The sequence below is a fragment of the Aquarana catesbeiana genome, linkage group LG04 (genome assembly GCF_042186555.1).
Source record: "Aquarana catesbeiana isolate 2022-GZ linkage group LG04, ASM4218655v1, whole genome shotgun sequence".
Classification (NCBI taxonomy): Eukaryota; Metazoa; Chordata; class Amphibia; order Anura; family Ranidae; genus Aquarana; species Aquarana catesbeiana.
The window spans coordinates 132,164,703-132,181,379 of NC_133327.1; the positions used below are offsets into that span (position 1 = coordinate 132,164,703).

Below are 16,677 nucleotides of genomic sequence, written 5' to 3' on the forward strand. Positions count from 1 at the left end.
TCCGTCCCCACACTGTGTGTGTGTGTGTGTGTGTGTGTATATGTATGTGTGTATATGTATGTGTGTATATGTGTGTGTGTGTGTATATATATATATATATATATATATATATATATATATATATATATATATAATATATTATCTCTATCCTTTCAGGGCGCCCCACTGCATGGGAGAAAACACATTTTCCCTGGAGTACTTCCTTAATGTAACGGTATACTCTCTCTATACTGATTTAAACTGCTTGTTTTGTATAAAGCTGTAAATGTGGTTTTTGAAGCACCTATAAGATCTCATTTATTTCTTCAAGTCTATGTAGTTGGATATGTGGTGCTAACATTACCCATCAACCTACCCAATTGAGGTATACCATCCCTACCCAGTTGTCAGTGCTGGCAATGGCTCAAAATAGATTTCTGATGAATTCTAGTTCTGGTCTATGATGACTTCTCCATAAATGAAATTGTCAACTATTGTGGCAGAATAGTTAATGTTGTGTGGTGGTGTTTTTCTACGCATGACCATTATGGTATGTGTAGCCTACTTCAGCACTTACCTGTGTTTTCCCCATGTCAAGTCATAGGCCAGGCGTGCATACAATGCACACATTTGTACTTTATGGGACTTTTCCTTATGATACAGGTTTCTTGGGTTTTCGTTTTCATTCTTTTACACTTTTTTTTTTTTTCTTCCCCTTTTTTGTGTTTTTGATGTGTTGTCATTGAGTGTTTTTCTGTAATGGGAAATATTTAAATTACAAAAATGTAGGGCTTTTGTGCTTGGTATGTCGTCACCTGTCTTGATAAAAACAAGCTAATTTCCCAAAGACTACAGAGATTTGTTCTGACCTCCTATCTTTAGTGGGGCAAGTGCTCCTCTGGTTCCTGTTTTTATGCCTTTTATGCAGTTTTTATTGTCCTTTTAAATTAGAATTTTGTAATGTTGGCAAAGACAAGAGTTTTGTGTGTGTTTTTAAAGTGAATGGTCTGCCTTAATCAAGTGCACCTTAACACAATATTATGCGTTGTATAAATAGGCCCGCACATAGTGCTGCAGAATTGCATGGCCTTTGATTAAGTTTTAGTTGTGTGGTGCCATTCTGGATGACATTCCAATGCACGTTACTGAGGGGACATGCATTGTTTCAGTAGGTACAATTCATTCTGAAGTATTGTTGGGTGACATTTTGAATGGTGCCCTAATGCACCTTGGGAGTGGATGAGTGTTGCAAGTGCATTGCTTCATGATTGGTACTTTTTTTTTTTTTTTTTTTTTTGGCTGCCTCAAAGTAGATATGAACCCTTAACTTGTAAAACAACCCATTCAATTTAACCACTTGCTGACCAAGTCTTTTCTGGAACTTTCTGTTTACAAGCTTAGACCAGTATTTCCTTTTTTTTTTTTTTTGCTAGAAAATAATTTGGACCCCCCCCCAAAAAAAAAAAAAAACATTTTTATATAATGTGTTCACACTTTTTTTTTTTTCATAGACCCTAAAGGATTAAATGGCCTTTTTTTATGTTGCACTGTGTTTGCGCAGTGGTTTTTTTTAAACGCAATTTCTTTTAGAGAGAAATACCCTTTTTAATTTTTTTTTAATGCAAAAAGATAATGCGTCACCCACATTGTTTTTGTAAAAGATATTTAAAGTTGTGCACCCTCATTGAATGATGACAAACTTCGATACTTAAAAAAACTCTTTAGGCGATGCTTTAAAAAAATGTTACAGGTTGCTGGTTTAGAGTTACAGAGAAGGTCTTGCACTAGAATTATTGCTCTCGCTCTAATGGTTGCTGGGATACCACACATGTGCTGTGAACACCATTTACATACAGGTGGTACTCGAAAAATTAGAATAATGTGCAAAAGTTAATTTATTTCACTAATGCAACTTAAAAGGTGAAACTAATATGAGATAGACTCATTACATGCAAAGCAAGATAGTTCAAGCTGTGGTTTGTCATAATTGTGGTGATTATGGCTTACAGCTCATGAAAACCCCTAATCCACAATTTTAGAAAATTTAGAATATTTTATGTAATCACTAAAACAAGGATTATACATAGAACAATATCGGACCTCTAAGAAGTATAAGCATCCATATATTCTCTATGGGGTTCAGGTCAGGCGAGTTTGCTGGCCAATCAAGCACAGTAAACCCCTGGTCATTGAACCATGTTTTGGTGCTTTTGGCAGTTTGGGCAGGTGCCAAGTCCTGCTGGAAAATGAAGTCCGCATCCCCATAGAGCTCGTCTGCGGAAGGAAGCCTGAAGTGTTCCAAAATCTCCTGGTAGACTGCTGCGTTGACCCTGGACTTAATGAAGCACTGTGGACCAACACCAGCAGATTACATGGCTCCCCAAATCAACACAGACTGTGGAAACTTCACACTGGACTTCAAGCATCTTGCAGTGTGTGCCTCTTCATTCTTCCTCCATACTCTGGGTCCTTGGTTTCCAAATGAGATGCAAAATTTTCTCTCATCAGAAAAGAGGACTTTGGACCACTAAGCAAGTAACAGACCAGGTCTGTTTTTCTTTAGCCCAGGTAAGACCCTTCTGACGTTGTTTGTTCACGAGTGGCTTGACAAGAGGAATACAACATTTTGAAGACCATGTCCAGGATCCGTCTGTGTGGTGGCTCTTGATGCACTGACTCCAGCCTCAGTCTACTCCTTGTGAAAGTCCCCATTTTTTTTGAATGGCCTTTTCCTAACAATCCTCTCCAGGCTGCGGTCATCCCTGCTGCTTGTGCACCTTTTTCTTCCACACTTTTCCCTTCCACATAACTTTCTATTAATGTGCTTTGATACAGCGCTTTGGGAATATCCAACTTCTTTTGCAAGTACCTTTTTGAGGCTTTCCCTCCTTATGGAGGGTGTCAATGATGGTTTTCTACACAACTGTCAGGTCGGCAGTCTTTCCCATGATTGTGATTCCTACTGAAACCATTTAAAGGCTCAGGAACCCTTTGCAGGTGTTATGGCTTAATTAGCTGATTAGAGTGTGACACTTTTTGAGCCTAGAACATTGCACCTTTTCACAATATTCTAATTTTCTGAGATTGTGGATTTGGGTTTTTCATGAGCTGTAAGCCATAATCACAATTATGACAAATGACGGCTTGAACTATCTCGTATATTGGTTTCACCTTTTAAGTTGCATTAGTAAAATTAAAATTTTGGGCGATATTCTAATTTTCGAATATAACCTGTATGCGTTCGCTTCTGTGCACAAGCACGGAGGGACGGGGGGCACTTCAATGTGTGGTTTTTTTTTTTTTTTTTTTTTTTTTTTTTTTTTTTTTGTATCGCCTTTATTTCTATTACACGAAAATATAAACATCCTAATAGGAATAATGGGTGACAAGTCCTCTTTATGGAAGGGCCTGGGGCCAAATCTCTCCTACCTTTTTTAAAAGCAAAAGATCAAGAACTTTTTTTTTTTTTTTTTTTAATCTTTTGCTTAAAAAAAGTTTACGTCCTCCCTGGACTGGAAGTGCCATTGCTCCGGTCCTCCAAGACCATAGAGGCAATCAGAGACTATCTGGTCTCTGGGAGCCTCTATGGCCAGTCTTGTGACCCATCAGATTGTTTATCGTGCATGCCAGAGAAAATGGTAAGCTCCACCCCCTTCCGCTGCTTCAGAAAGCGATCCAGTGGCTAATTGGCCATTAGAAACACTTTCATGTGAGAGCGAGTTGCCAGCTGAAAAAAAAAAAAAAAAAATGCTGGAGTTATGGCTGACAGCTTTAGCCATAAGCCTGGTAGACTGGGGGGGCAGTGTATAATCAGTAGACATGGAGCTTCAAAGAGAAGTGGGGGTATTTTATAGGCCACCCAATCTGAAGGAGAAGCGGGACCTACTATTATAGTAGAAATGGCAGTGAGACAGGGAAATGTCATAATGGGGGACTTTAATTATCACAATATTTAACTGGGCAGAAGGGACAGCTCGCTCATTAAAGGCCCGCCATTTCATGAAGGTCTTACAGGACAACTTCATGTCCCAATTGGTGGATCCAACAACTAGAAAGCACGCCCTGCTAGATTTATTAATTACGAACGATCCAAGTCTGACCTCAGATGTGGAAATACAGGACAACTTGGGATCTGGTGATCATAGGTTGTTCACATTTAACGTAAAACATAAAAAGAGGTACGAGGGAAGCACAAGAACACTAAATTTCAAAGGAGCCAATTTTTCTGAACTGCGGTCAATTACCACATGACATCAATTGGAACCAAATCCTAAATAATAATTGAACACTGAAGAAAAATAGGAATGCTTTAGGAGCATATTAAACAAATGTATCACACAGTGCATTCCAGTGGGCAATAAATATAGAAGAGCGGAGGTGAAACCTGGGTGGCTACACTGTAATGTAAAAAGCCTTATTAAAGAGACACATCACAGGGCATACCCTCGAAGGCTGACGCCAGAGTGAAAGAGACTTTAAACTTAATACAAATAAAGCACCAAGATCAGATGGCTTACACCCAAGAGTCCTCAGAACTTAGTCAGGATATAGTCAGACCATTGTTCCTTATCTTTGCGGACAGCATACGTACAGCATTGGTACCAGCTATTGGAGAAAAGTCAATGTGGTACCAATATTCAAAAAAGGACAGAGACAAATTCCTGGAAACTACAGGCCAGTCAACCTAACATCAATCCTTGGTACATTCTTGGCAGGAATAAGGGACTATATCCAAAAATGTATTGAGGGGAAAAAATATAAGCATGGGCTTACGAAGGGTCGTTCTTGCCAGACCAAACTGTTAACATTGACAACACGTCAGGATATAAAAATTACAGAAAGACCTAAACAAAATAATGGAGTGGGCAAATACATGGCAAATGAGGTTTAATGTGGAAAAACAAACACTAAATCTATTCTCTCTGAAGAAACAATGCTTGGGAGAAGATGATAGTGATTTTACAAATACCTCAATGGTGATCCCAGCATAGGAAAAAAACTATTCAGTCTCAAGGGGTGTAAGAGGACACAGGCACCCACTATGAGATTGGAGGAGAAGTGGTTTTAAAGCGGAGTTCCACCCAAAAATAGAACTTCCCCTTCAAGTGCAGATAACCCCCTGATATGCCACATTTGGCATGTCATTTTTTTGGGGGGTGGAGCGGATTCGCTCCCACTGCTTTTACATGCAGTCTAGAGGCTAATTGGTCACTAGGATTGCTTTTGCATGAAATCCTGCTGGCTGAAAAGAATGATACCAAGATGATGCCTAAACTTGCAGGCATCATTCTGGTATAACCATTTAAAGTCCAGCAGCATACCAGTACGTTGCTGGTCCTTGTTAGGCATATATTGTAATGTTCTTTTTTTTCATGCAGCCTGTGGGCTGAACGAAAGAGATTGATCGGTGGGTATGCCCACCATTAGAATACCACCCTTCATCCACCCACTTCTAATGATGGGCGGAAATCACCTCCTACAGCGCTGGAGTCGCGGCTTTACGTATCGTGGGAGCAAACTACGTTGCTGTCAGAATAAATAAACCTATGCTGCAGCTGAATTGTGTACCCACTAAGCAAATGATGGTTAACAATAACCAAAGTAACATTACAGTAAGCCATACCATACCTCCACAGCAAATACAATAAAACACAGTAAAAAAGAAAACATTACAGTTCTAAAATACAGTAACAATAGAGTGGAGAGCAGAGAAAAATAAAACGACAACTATTTTTTGCTTTTTTATTTTTTGCATTTTTATAAACTGTAACTGTAAACGTTCCAGATTAGGGTCTCTTATTCGTATGTGTGTGTGTGTGTCTGTTTTTTTTTTTTTTTTTCTTCTTGCATGATCTTTGTTCTCAGCTGCATAAGGGGCTTTGGGAAGCGGGGGTGGAGAAACAGCAATATACTAATCCTCTTGGTGATGAGCTGTGTAGGGAGGGATGTCGGCACAAGTCTTGACCATCGGGGGCCAGGTAGGCTGTGCTCCCCAGCCAGAAAACTGACCACGTATGGATAAATGCGCTTTCATACCTAGCGTGGTCTATTTGAATAAGAACGCAGAGGGACCGGCAGGATCACCAGGCATTGCACACAAAGGAAGCAGCACAAAAAGAACAGGATGCTTTTTAGAACCGGAACATGGTGCAACAGGCACATATCAATTAAACAACTTGTTGGGATAACATACTCTAACACAACCCTCTCAAAATAAATAATTCTAAATAATAGGCTCATAAGGTTAGGTACTCAGCTGCCAGCATGAAAGCATGCTGGGGCCAACGCATTCCTGGGCCCTTCATTTCCCCCCCTGACTTTGTACCACACCGCACCACTTTTTATCTGTTTAGTAGTTTTTAATCTATTTCACCTTGGTGTCTCTTGAAGAAACCGTTTCCACGAAACTCATGGAGATGTGTCCCCCACCCCTTGTCAACACCACATTCTATCAGTCATTTGGAGAAAATCTCTTCTCCGTTACATGAGATGTATTTTATGTTGACAAATCCTGTAGTAATGTGTAGTAGTTTACTACCGTTTTGTGTTGCTGCATTATTCATTTGATTGTGGAGTGCATTTAACATTCAAAGTACAGTACAGACAGTCCCAGGGTTAGAAACAAGATAGGGTCTGTAGGTTTGTAGTTGAATTTGTATGCAAGTAGGAACAGGTAATTTTTTTTTTTTTTTTTTGGTAACTCCAGCCAAATTGTGCGTTTTTTGGATAGCATGGAGAAGGGTTAACACCCCTGTAATGTTTTGCTGTCTGTGCTCCTGTTCAGAAGATTTCACCTCACTTTGTCCCTTTTGACAATTGGATTTTGAAAATGTTGGGTTTTTGTGGAACGAATGATTGGTGACAGCTTCAGTGGGGACACCTTGTTCCCATGGTAACTTACAGGAGTGAATTTCCCTTCCCAGGGGTAGATTTCCCCTCCCTTCCTGTCGTCTCCCTCAGTTTGCAAGTAAGAGTCGTTTAACTCTGGGACCGCCTGTAAACTGCTGTGGGTTTATTTATACCAAGTTATTTTTTGCTCCTTCCCGATTTAAGCACTTTTAAAGTACCACGCTTTTTCTATTTTTTGGCTAAAAAAAAAAAACAGTTGAGGGAGGAAGGGTTAGGATGGACCACTAACCGTGTGTGTGTGTGTGTGTGTGTGTGTGTGTGTTTGTTTTTTTTTTTTTTTTTTTGACTGTTCCTTCTTGTATGGGTGTCACTTGGACAGTAAGTGAAGGGTAAATCTCTTCAGTGGACTAAAGCATCAGCGTTACGGGTGGAGAAGTAAGGCTCTCAGAGGAGAGGGTAGCAATGGTAGCCTTCATACCTTCATGTTTTTCCATATCGGGTTGTGCTGCTGTAGAAACCTGCATCACTGTAAAATAACCTACACATATGATTTCAAGCCCATAGATCCCATAGACCAATAGCTTTATAGATATACCAGCTGTGTATAGTGGAGCCAGAATAATTCAGTTTTAATGGAATGTTTATTGTACTGTTAATATACCCTAACTTTGCACTGCAATATGTAAAATGTGTTTGATAATTGGCCTTTTCTTCTTTCTTCTTCTCCTCCTTCTTTTTTTTATTTTTTATTTTTTTAGTGAATGGTAGTGTCTAGAAAGGGTATGTCCCTTCAGGAGAAAGGTGCCAATGTCCAGCCGGCCTAATAACAATCCAGGGGGGTCACTGCGACGTTCACAGAGGAACACTGCTGGGGCCCAGCCGCAAGAGGACACTGCAGGAGGAAGGTAAATAATTGTGTCTGTTTGGTTACGGGTGAAGGTAGTGCCAGGCATTTTCTTCCTAAGATTCCATTGTAAGCCATTGCCATAGAACAGAGGGACTGACTGAATGGAGCAGTTTACTAACCATACTAAAATCCATTAATATTTAATAGTCCCATGGGTCAGGAAAGAACTATTCCTTACCTGGATTCTGATTTATTAGATGCTGGTCTTGTTCACTGTATTTATAGACTATACTGGCCTTTTCCATCCATAAATTAAAGGGAATGGCTCCTCTTAAGAGTCTTCAGCAGTCGTCATTGTCCTAATCCTTGGGGGGGACTATTGTGTTTATACATTCTGATCCTTTGTCTCACGCTTTGGCTGTTTTACTGAGTTTTCTCTTACTTTTTACTGTGACCGGAGGGTTCTGTTGTTCCCAGTATCCTCTGATGCAGTTCTTTCTTGGTTTTCCAGCAACAGGTCCCAGTTAGAGCAGGCAGACCATAAGACTTTTAGCCTTCCTGAGAGCAGAAAGATTCTTTCTAAGGCCCCCAAAGTGCAGACTAATACAGCTTCTGGCCAATCCAGGGGATACAGCTCTAAAAGGTAACTTTACTAATTACTTTTTTTTTTCTTTCCTTCTTTAACTTGCTTAAGTCTGCTTTACAGGCAGAGTTTCTTGCTAATGGTCTTCGAGGGTGTGAAATGCACAAACATGTAATTTCCTAAATTTAGACTATTCAGAGGGGTTTGCAGTTATTCAAACTAGAAGAATTAGCATTTTAGATACGGTCAGATTTTTTTTTTTTCTTTCTCTCTTCAGCAGCATTTGGATGTTTCATGCCTTTATCAATTTTCTTGACCACTTAAGCCCTGGACCATTTTGCTGACCAAAGACCAGAGCACTTTTTGAGATTCGCCACTGCGTCGCTGTAACTGGCAATTGCACGGTCGTGCGACATGGCTCCCAAACAAAATTGACGTCCTTTTTTTCCCACAAATGGAGCTTTCTTTTGGTGGTATTTGATTACCTCTGCGGTTTTTATTTTTTGCGCTATAAACAAATAAATGCGACAATTTTGAAAAAAACTTATTTTTTACTTTTTGCTATAATAAATATCCCCCAAAAATATATAAAAGAGAATTTTTTTTTTCCCCTCAGTTTAGGCCAATACATTTTCTTCTACATATTTTTGGTAAAAAAAATAGCAATAAGCGTTTGGTTTGCGCAAAAGTTATAGCGTCTACAAAATAGGGGATAGTTTTATGGCATTTTTATTAATTTTTTTTTTTTTTTTACTAGTAATGGCAGCGATTTTTATCATGACTGCGACATTATGGCGGACACATCGGACATTTTTGGGACCATTGGCATTAATACAGCAATCAATGCTAAAAACTTGCATTGATTACTGTAAAATGTCACTGGCAGTGAAGAGGTTAACCACCAGGTGGCGCTGTAGGGGTTATGTGTGGCCTTGGGAGTGATTCTAACTGGGGGGGGGGGCTGTGTGTGACACATCACTGATCATCACTCCCGATTTACAGGGAGCGGTGATCAGTGACAGTGTCATTAGGCAGAACGTTCTTTCTCACCGTGAAACGATCGCGGGTATCCCCGCGGACATCGGGTCCGTGGGACCCGTGATCATGGTCACGGAGCTCCCGGCAGGCGCGCCCGCAAGCCGCCTCTTAAAGGGCAACGTACAGGTACGTTAATCTGCCTGTACGTGCCCTTCCCACGCAGTATATCTGCGTGAGGCGGTCGGGAATCGGTTAACTATACATTGTGGTATTCATTTGTATTTTCGCCCTCAATTATTAAATCGCATTTCTTTTTCATACATCATGGGGCACAGAGTCAGGCTAATATTCATTACCTGCTGGGTTATACTCCCATATAACCCCTCCCATACAGGAAGTACTTTCGTTTTTTTGTTTTTTTTTACCAGTGTCTGCAAGGTGGATGGCATGGTTTGTTTGAGCACTCTGAGCTCCAGGTCTCTAGTGCCACAAATAGTTCCAAAATGAATCAAGGGATTGACCGATCGGATCCATTTGGCACAGGCTTTTATGCTTAGATAAATGGTACCAGAACCTCGCAAAGAAGATTCAAGATCCTGCGAGGTTTTACCTGTAATGTGGCCTCCGGGCGCTGGACCCTGTGGAGTGGAATTGCTGGACAGTACAGCGCTAAGGCATTTCCTGCAGGGTGCTACACAGGTCCAAGGGGACCCCAAACCTGAAAAGGGTACCCAGTCCTTGAAGGTCCAAGTGACAGGAACCAGCCGTGAACGGGGAAGATTGGGCCCTTAGTTTCTAAGTGGCCCTGCGCCTGGACGAAGTGAAACCCCTTTATTTTATTGTCGGGTGTCCCAGTAATTGTTACAATCAGTCAAGCTAGCTAAAAGCTGGACACCTGTGTGCAGTGACCATACAGGGCAGTTTTGGGCTAGCTGTGGGTGTTTGCAAAGTGTACCTTCTTCTCCTTCTCCTTCTCCTTCTCCTTCTCCTTCTCCTTCTCCTCCTTCTCCTTCTCCTTCTCCTCCTTCTTCTCCTTCTCCTTCTCCTTCTTCCTCTTCTTCCTCTTCTTCCTCTTCTTCCTCTTCTTCCTCTTCTTCCTCTTCTTCCTCTTCTTCCTCTTCTTCCTCTTCTTCCTCTTCCTCTTCTTCCTCCTCCGGTTTGCCATGGCGCACGTGCGTTTGCAAGAGTGCCGCTGGGCCCGGCAGTTTGTTGGCCATGGCGCATGTGGCTTTGCCGCACATGTGCCGTAGCCTTTATCTGGGCGCACGAAGATTTGCATCGTACGCAAATACAGTCACGCCCGTTCGCCAGGACCACGTGTGCGCGCATGCACAAAATGCTCCGGCGCACATCCAGCTTATTTTAAGCTGTGTAGGCCAAGCATGTGATGCTAACAGACCCTTGCAGTGGTTAATTTTTCCTTACGTGAGTCACCATGTGTTGCTTGGCAGGATTGTTGCATAGGGGCTTGGTAAGCCCTATTAAAGGGTCTCCCTTCTGAGGTGTTTTAATATTACACCCAAGTACTCTTTGTGGCTATTAAATGTCTTCCAAAAAGAGGAGTGGGACTAACACCACAGGGAAGGGCATACCTATGTTGTCATTGGTTCTTGATAAACCTAGTCGTATCCCTAGTATTGTATGCCCTGAAGGACCAGAGGCTCCGGGCAATTTGAGCCGCTGGTATTGTGCCTAAAGGCAACACTGCTGCTTCACCCTTTATCACGAAGGATGAACTGTCCTCAGCCCTAGCCTGGCTAGAGCACAGGATTGCTGGCATGATTGCCTCCATCCCGCAGGGTAGCAGGAAGCATGACAGATCCACCCCCCCACCCCCGGAGTTTCCTATCCTAGTCTGGAGCAGGAATAGGTTGAGGATGGGGAGGAGCTTAAAGCTCAGGATTGATGGTGCCCGGCAGATGATTCTGCTTCCGAGCAATCTGGACAAGAACATATCCAGTCGATGTCTGCCTCAGTCGCATAGGCATTTGATCCTGACTGACCGAAATGGTCCGTTCTGCCTTTAAGTTGCCTCTTGCAGAGGTGACTGAGCCCCCCTGGTCCTCTTTGGGATCTCTGAGGCCTCTTCAGGTCACACAGACTTTCCCTTTACATCCCCTGTTGGAACAGGTGGTGTATGCTGATTGGGAACATCCTGACAGGACTTTTGTTCCTCCTAAAGAGGTTTTCCCTTCTATATCCCATGAATGAAAAGTTTGTTAAAAAATGGACCACGCCAGCCGTAGATGCAGCAGTCTCTTCCTTTAAACAAGAACTTAACTTGTCCGGTAGATAACGCACAGGGCTTGAAAGACCCTGTTGACAAGAAATTGGAGTTATTATTAAAGGCTTCCTTTTCTTTGATCAGTTCAGCTATTCAGCCAGCTGTTGCAGCAATTGGTATTTGCCAGTCCGTAAAGGATCTGGTCAAACGGACTGATAGGCCTAACCAGGAGGATGATCTGCCTTGAAAGTAAGACGGGTGTTCCTCGAGCGCTGTGTTTTGCTGTTGATGTTGTAGACGCTTTAAAGGATTCAATACAGCAGGTTTCTCGTCTGGCTCTTTTGTCTGTACATATGCGCAGATTTTATGGCTTAAGAACTGGTCAGCCGTGCTTCCTTGTAAAAAGTTATTGGCAGGTTTCCCGTTTCATAGGGAACGTTTATTTGGTGATCACTTTGACAAATATATCCAAAAGATTTCCGGAGGGAAGTGTTCTCTACTTCCTGTGAAGAAAAGCACTAGACGTCCCTCGTTTAAAAAACCCAGGGACTACTTCCTCAAATGTCTCAGCGTCAGGGCGTTTCCGCCGCCAACAGGGCGCTAGGGCCAGGGGCAAGCCACAGGGCCAGAAAAGGCCCTGGGTCCAAAATTCTTCTAAACCCAGCACCAAGCCCTCCTTTTGAGGGGACGCCCCCACTCCATCGAGTGGGGGGAAGGCTGCTGTACTTTGTGGACATTTGGAAAACAACAATTCAGGACGAGTGGGTCACCTCAATTATATCTCGCGGTTACAAGCTGGAGTTGCGGGGCATTACCCCTCAGAGGTTTCTAAGATCCAGCGTTCCCTCGGATCCTCCAAAAAGAAACTTATTGCTTCAGGCACTAAATTATCTAGTGCATCAAGGAGTGATTATATAGGTTCCTGTATTCGAAAGGGGCACAGGGTTTTATGGTTCAGAAACCAGACGGGGACACAAGGCCCATTTTGGACCTAAGGTCCCTGAACATGTATCCATTGATGCAGTCCTTTTGGATGGAGTCTGTCCACTCAGTAGTAACCTCACTCCAGAGGGGAGACTTTCTAGCATCCATCGATATAAAGGACGAGTATTTACATGTACCTATTTTTCAGCCTCATCAGAGGTTCATACGTTTTGCAGTAGAAGAACGTCCTTTTCAGTTTGTGGCTCTACCCTTCGGGCTTGCTACAGCTCCCCGGGTGTTCACAAAGGTCCTAGCACCAGTACTGGGTCTTTTAAGGGCCCAAGGGATTATGGTGCTCTGGTATCTGGACGACCTCCTGCTCAGAGATCACACCGTACAGGCTCTAGAACCAAGAACAGAGCATAATATACAGAGTGTTATTTGAAAAGCTTAGGCTGGATCATAAATACCGAAAAGTCAGCCTTGAGACCAACTCAAAGTCTAAAGTATTTATTTAGGTCTGATCCTAAACACAGTCCAAGCAAGAGTATTCTTGCCACCCGTAAGCATCTGTGCCCTGAAGGATCAGGTAAGGGGTACGAGACAACCCTCCATTCGGCTCTGTATGAGTCTTCTAGGGAGGATGGTATCCTCCTTCGAGGCAGTGCCCTATACCCAGTTCCATTCCGGGCCCTTACAACAAGATCTTGTTGGCTTGGAACAGAGGAAGGAAAGCCCTGGATTATCCAATGTGCTTCTCTCCTCAGGCATGCTTAAGTCTAAACTGGTGGTTGCAGGATCAGAACCTGCAAAAGGGAAAATCCTTTCTCCCAGTAACTTGGAGAGTATTGACTACAGATGCCAGTCTCTCAGGCTACGGAGTGAGCCTAGACGGGCTCACAGCTCAGGGGAAATGGTCAGGGTGGGAGCAGACCCTGCCCTTCAACATCCTAGAATTATGGGCAGTATGTCTGGCCCTACGGTCGTAAACGGTGGAGCTTCAGGACTGACCCATCAGGGTTCAGTCCAACAATGCCACGGCAGTGGCCTATATAAACCACCAAGGCCGTACCAGGAGCCGTTCAGCTCTGAAGGAGGTGAACTACATACTAGCCTGGGCAGAGCAACATGTGCCAATTGTATCGGCAGTCCATATCCCGGGAATAGAGAACTGGAAGGCAGATTATCTCAGCCGCCAGCAGATCTGCCCGGGGGGGGGGGAATGGCCCATACACCCAGAGGTGTTCCAGGATATTTGCCAACATTGGGGATGGCCAGAGGTTGACCTGGCATCCAGGTTCAACAAGCTACAGCAGTTTGTCTCGAACAAGAGATTCCCCTGGCAATTGGAGCAGATGCTCTGATAGTTCCATGGAGCCAGTACTCCCTGGTTTATGCTTTTCCCTCTCCTTCCACATTTGTTGCGCAGGATTCTGGGGGGGGGTTCCAGTCATTCTGGTGGCACCAGCCTGGCCCATGGTTCCCGGAGATTGTGATACTGACAAAAGACGGGCCATGAACGCTTCCACGTCGCCCCGATCTACTGTCTCAAGGTCCTATATTCCACCCCAATTTACAGTCTCTAAATTTGACGGCATGGCTATTGAAGCCAGGGTGTTGAAGGTCTGTGGCATCTCGGGACCAGTGGTGTCTACTCTAGTGAATGCTAGAAAAGCTGTCACTAGGAAGATTTATCATAAGGTCTGGAAGACTTATTTTGCTTGATGTGAAGCCAGAAAATGGTATCCTCGGAAATATGTGATTGGGAGAATTTTCTCTTTTCTACTGTCGCCTGTGGAAATCAAATTGGCTTTGAGTACAATCAGGTCAAGTTTCGGCCCTATCAGTATTCTTCCAAAGGCCTTTAGCCTCCCATTCACTGATCTGAACCTTTATGCAAGGGGCAACTCGCTTGCTTCACCCCATTAGGTCACCTATGTGTCCTTGGGACTTGAAATTGGTGCTGTCTGTGTTACAGAAACAACCATTTGAACCTATTAAGGAAATTCCATTAGATTTGCTGTCACGCAAGCTAGCCTTCCTGATGTCTATTGCCTCTGCTAGAAGGGTGTCTGAGTTGGCGGCCCTTTCATGCAGGGAACCGTACTTGATCCTTCACCATGACAGGTTTATTTGTCTAGATCTGTGGAGATCCGAGGATCAGACTTCTTTTTTTTTTTTTTTTTTTTTTTTAACTAAAAGGACCCAAGAAGGGTCAGGCAGCTTCCAAAGGTCCATTGCCAATTGGGTCAGTCAATTGGTCATTCAGGCCTACGGTCTGAAACGTAAAGCTCCTCCCTTTAGGGTGAGAGCTCATTCTACCAGGGGTGTAGGAACCTCCTGGGCTTTTCGCCATCAGGTATCTGTGGCTCAGATTTGTAAGGCTGCTACCTGGTCTTCAGTGCATACGTTCACAAAATTTTATCAAGTGGATGTTCGAGCGGCCGGGGATTTGGCTTTTTGCTGCAGTGTACTGCTGGCTGCCGTATAAGTTCTGATGGCTGTTTGGCAGGTTGTCTCCCTCCCCTCAAGGCTATTGCTCTGGGACGTCCCAGCGGGTGATGAATATTAGCCTGACTCTGTGTCCCATGATGTATGAAAAAGAAAATAGGATTTTTTTTTTTTGTCATACTTACCTGTAAAATCATTTTCTTTGAGTACATCATGGGACACAGAGATCCCTCCTCTCTTCTTCTTCTTCTTTTTTTTTTTTTTTTTTTGAGGATTTAGTGCTTGCTACAAAACTAAAGTACTTCCTGTATGGGAGGGTTTATATAGGGGATCACTTCCTGTCTGAAGACCTTTGGTCCACCAGTGTCCATTCACCTGATGATGAAGTAAAACCCAGCAGGTAATGAATATTAGCCTAACTCTTTGTCCTATGATGTACTCAAAGAAAAGCATTGACTTAAGAGGACAGAGCCAAATGCTTGAGTTGATATAAAGTGACAGTCTGTCTGGGACCTAATATTAAAAAAAGATCTATCGTGCTTGGTTAATGTGGGTCATTTATCCAATATGTATTTTACCTGAGCTCCAAGCATTTTTCTTTTGTTTCCTTTATTTAAAGGTGAATTATTGGGAAAACAAAAATCCTTCCTTACAATGGGGCTTCTCCCACACTGCAAGGTTTAAATGCTCATTTAGATCTAGGGTACCAGAAAAAGCCCTCTTACCTGATCCTCCGCTTCTGCAGTTTTCTTTCACGGCGTTAGACAGCCTCTTCCCGTATGCACCATAGATCGCAGCAGGGGGCAGTTGGCCCTCGACCTGCTCTGATTCCCTGTATAAAGACCGCACCGCTTCCGCCGCAGACTTGCCTAAACGTTTTCTGGTGAAGTGAGGGATGAGGACCGAGCACAGGCAGCCCCAAGCCACCAACTTTTCACCCCCCCCCCCCCTCCTTCCCCCACTAAATCTATGGTGTATGCTGTGTCCAAGGAAAGGCTCTCCTCCCCCAGCCAGCCATGGCCCCCTCTGCCGGCTGGTTCGGGACCTGCCTGGTGAGCAAGAGTACCTGGAGCGGAGTATCAGCCTGGGGTGGGGTCGGGAGGAGGCAGGGAAGAGCAAGAGCGGGATGGGAGCCGAGTGGGTTGTACTTCCACCCACCCCCCCCCCCGGGCCAAAAGTTGGCAGTTAGCCCCTGGCTCCCACATGCTCTGACGTCAAGTACTTTGCAGGACCCATATTCCTGCATTGGATGGGAGCACAAGGAGGCAAAGTCCACAAGCTGAACCATAAGGCCCCTTTCACACTGGGGCGTCGGCGGTAAAGCGCCGCTATTGTTAGCGGCGCTTTACTGTCGTATTTGCTTTTAAAGCGCCCCCCCCCCCCCCCCCCCCTAGCAGCCCGAAAAAAGGGTTAAAACCACCAGCGCTTTGCCGGCGGTATAGCCGCGCTGCCCCATTGATTTCAGTGGGGAGGAGCGGTATACACACCGCTCCAAAGATGCTGCGAGCAAGACTTTTGTTACCGTCCTGCCAGCGCGCATCGCTCCAATGTGAAAGTCCTACAGCGCTCGGAGCGACTCTTTCAGGGCGCTTTGCAGGCGCTATTTTTAGCACTGTAGCGCCTGCAAAGTGCCCCAGTTAGTGGAATCAGGGCAAGTAAAACTGCTTTTTTTTTTTTTTTTTTTTTTTCCAATCCTAGACCTAGATGAATATTAACCATTACCACTGTTAAAGTGACAGCAAGATAGAGCACATTAAAATGTACAATAGTCATGGCCCAGTCACTTGTTTTAAAGGATAAGTTCACCTTTTTTAAAAATAAAAATGCACCTCTTTTTGCAGG

The 16,677-nt window shown here is 43.7% G+C and overlaps 1 protein-coding gene across 1 annotated transcript in view; it reads left to right on the plus strand.

Moving 5' to 3' along the window:
- TRIP12 (thyroid hormone receptor interactor 12) overlaps nucleotides 1-16,677 on the plus strand; it is a gene marked incomplete in the record, with an annotated part of 166,707 nt that overhangs the window by 29,427 nt on the left and 120,603 nt on the right. The window contains 2 exon segments of the mRNA XM_073625659.1: nucleotides 7,587-7,733; nucleotides 8,187-8,318. Of these exon segments, the coding sequence (XP_073481760.1) occupies nucleotides 7,636-7,733; nucleotides 8,187-8,318 (230 nt within the window).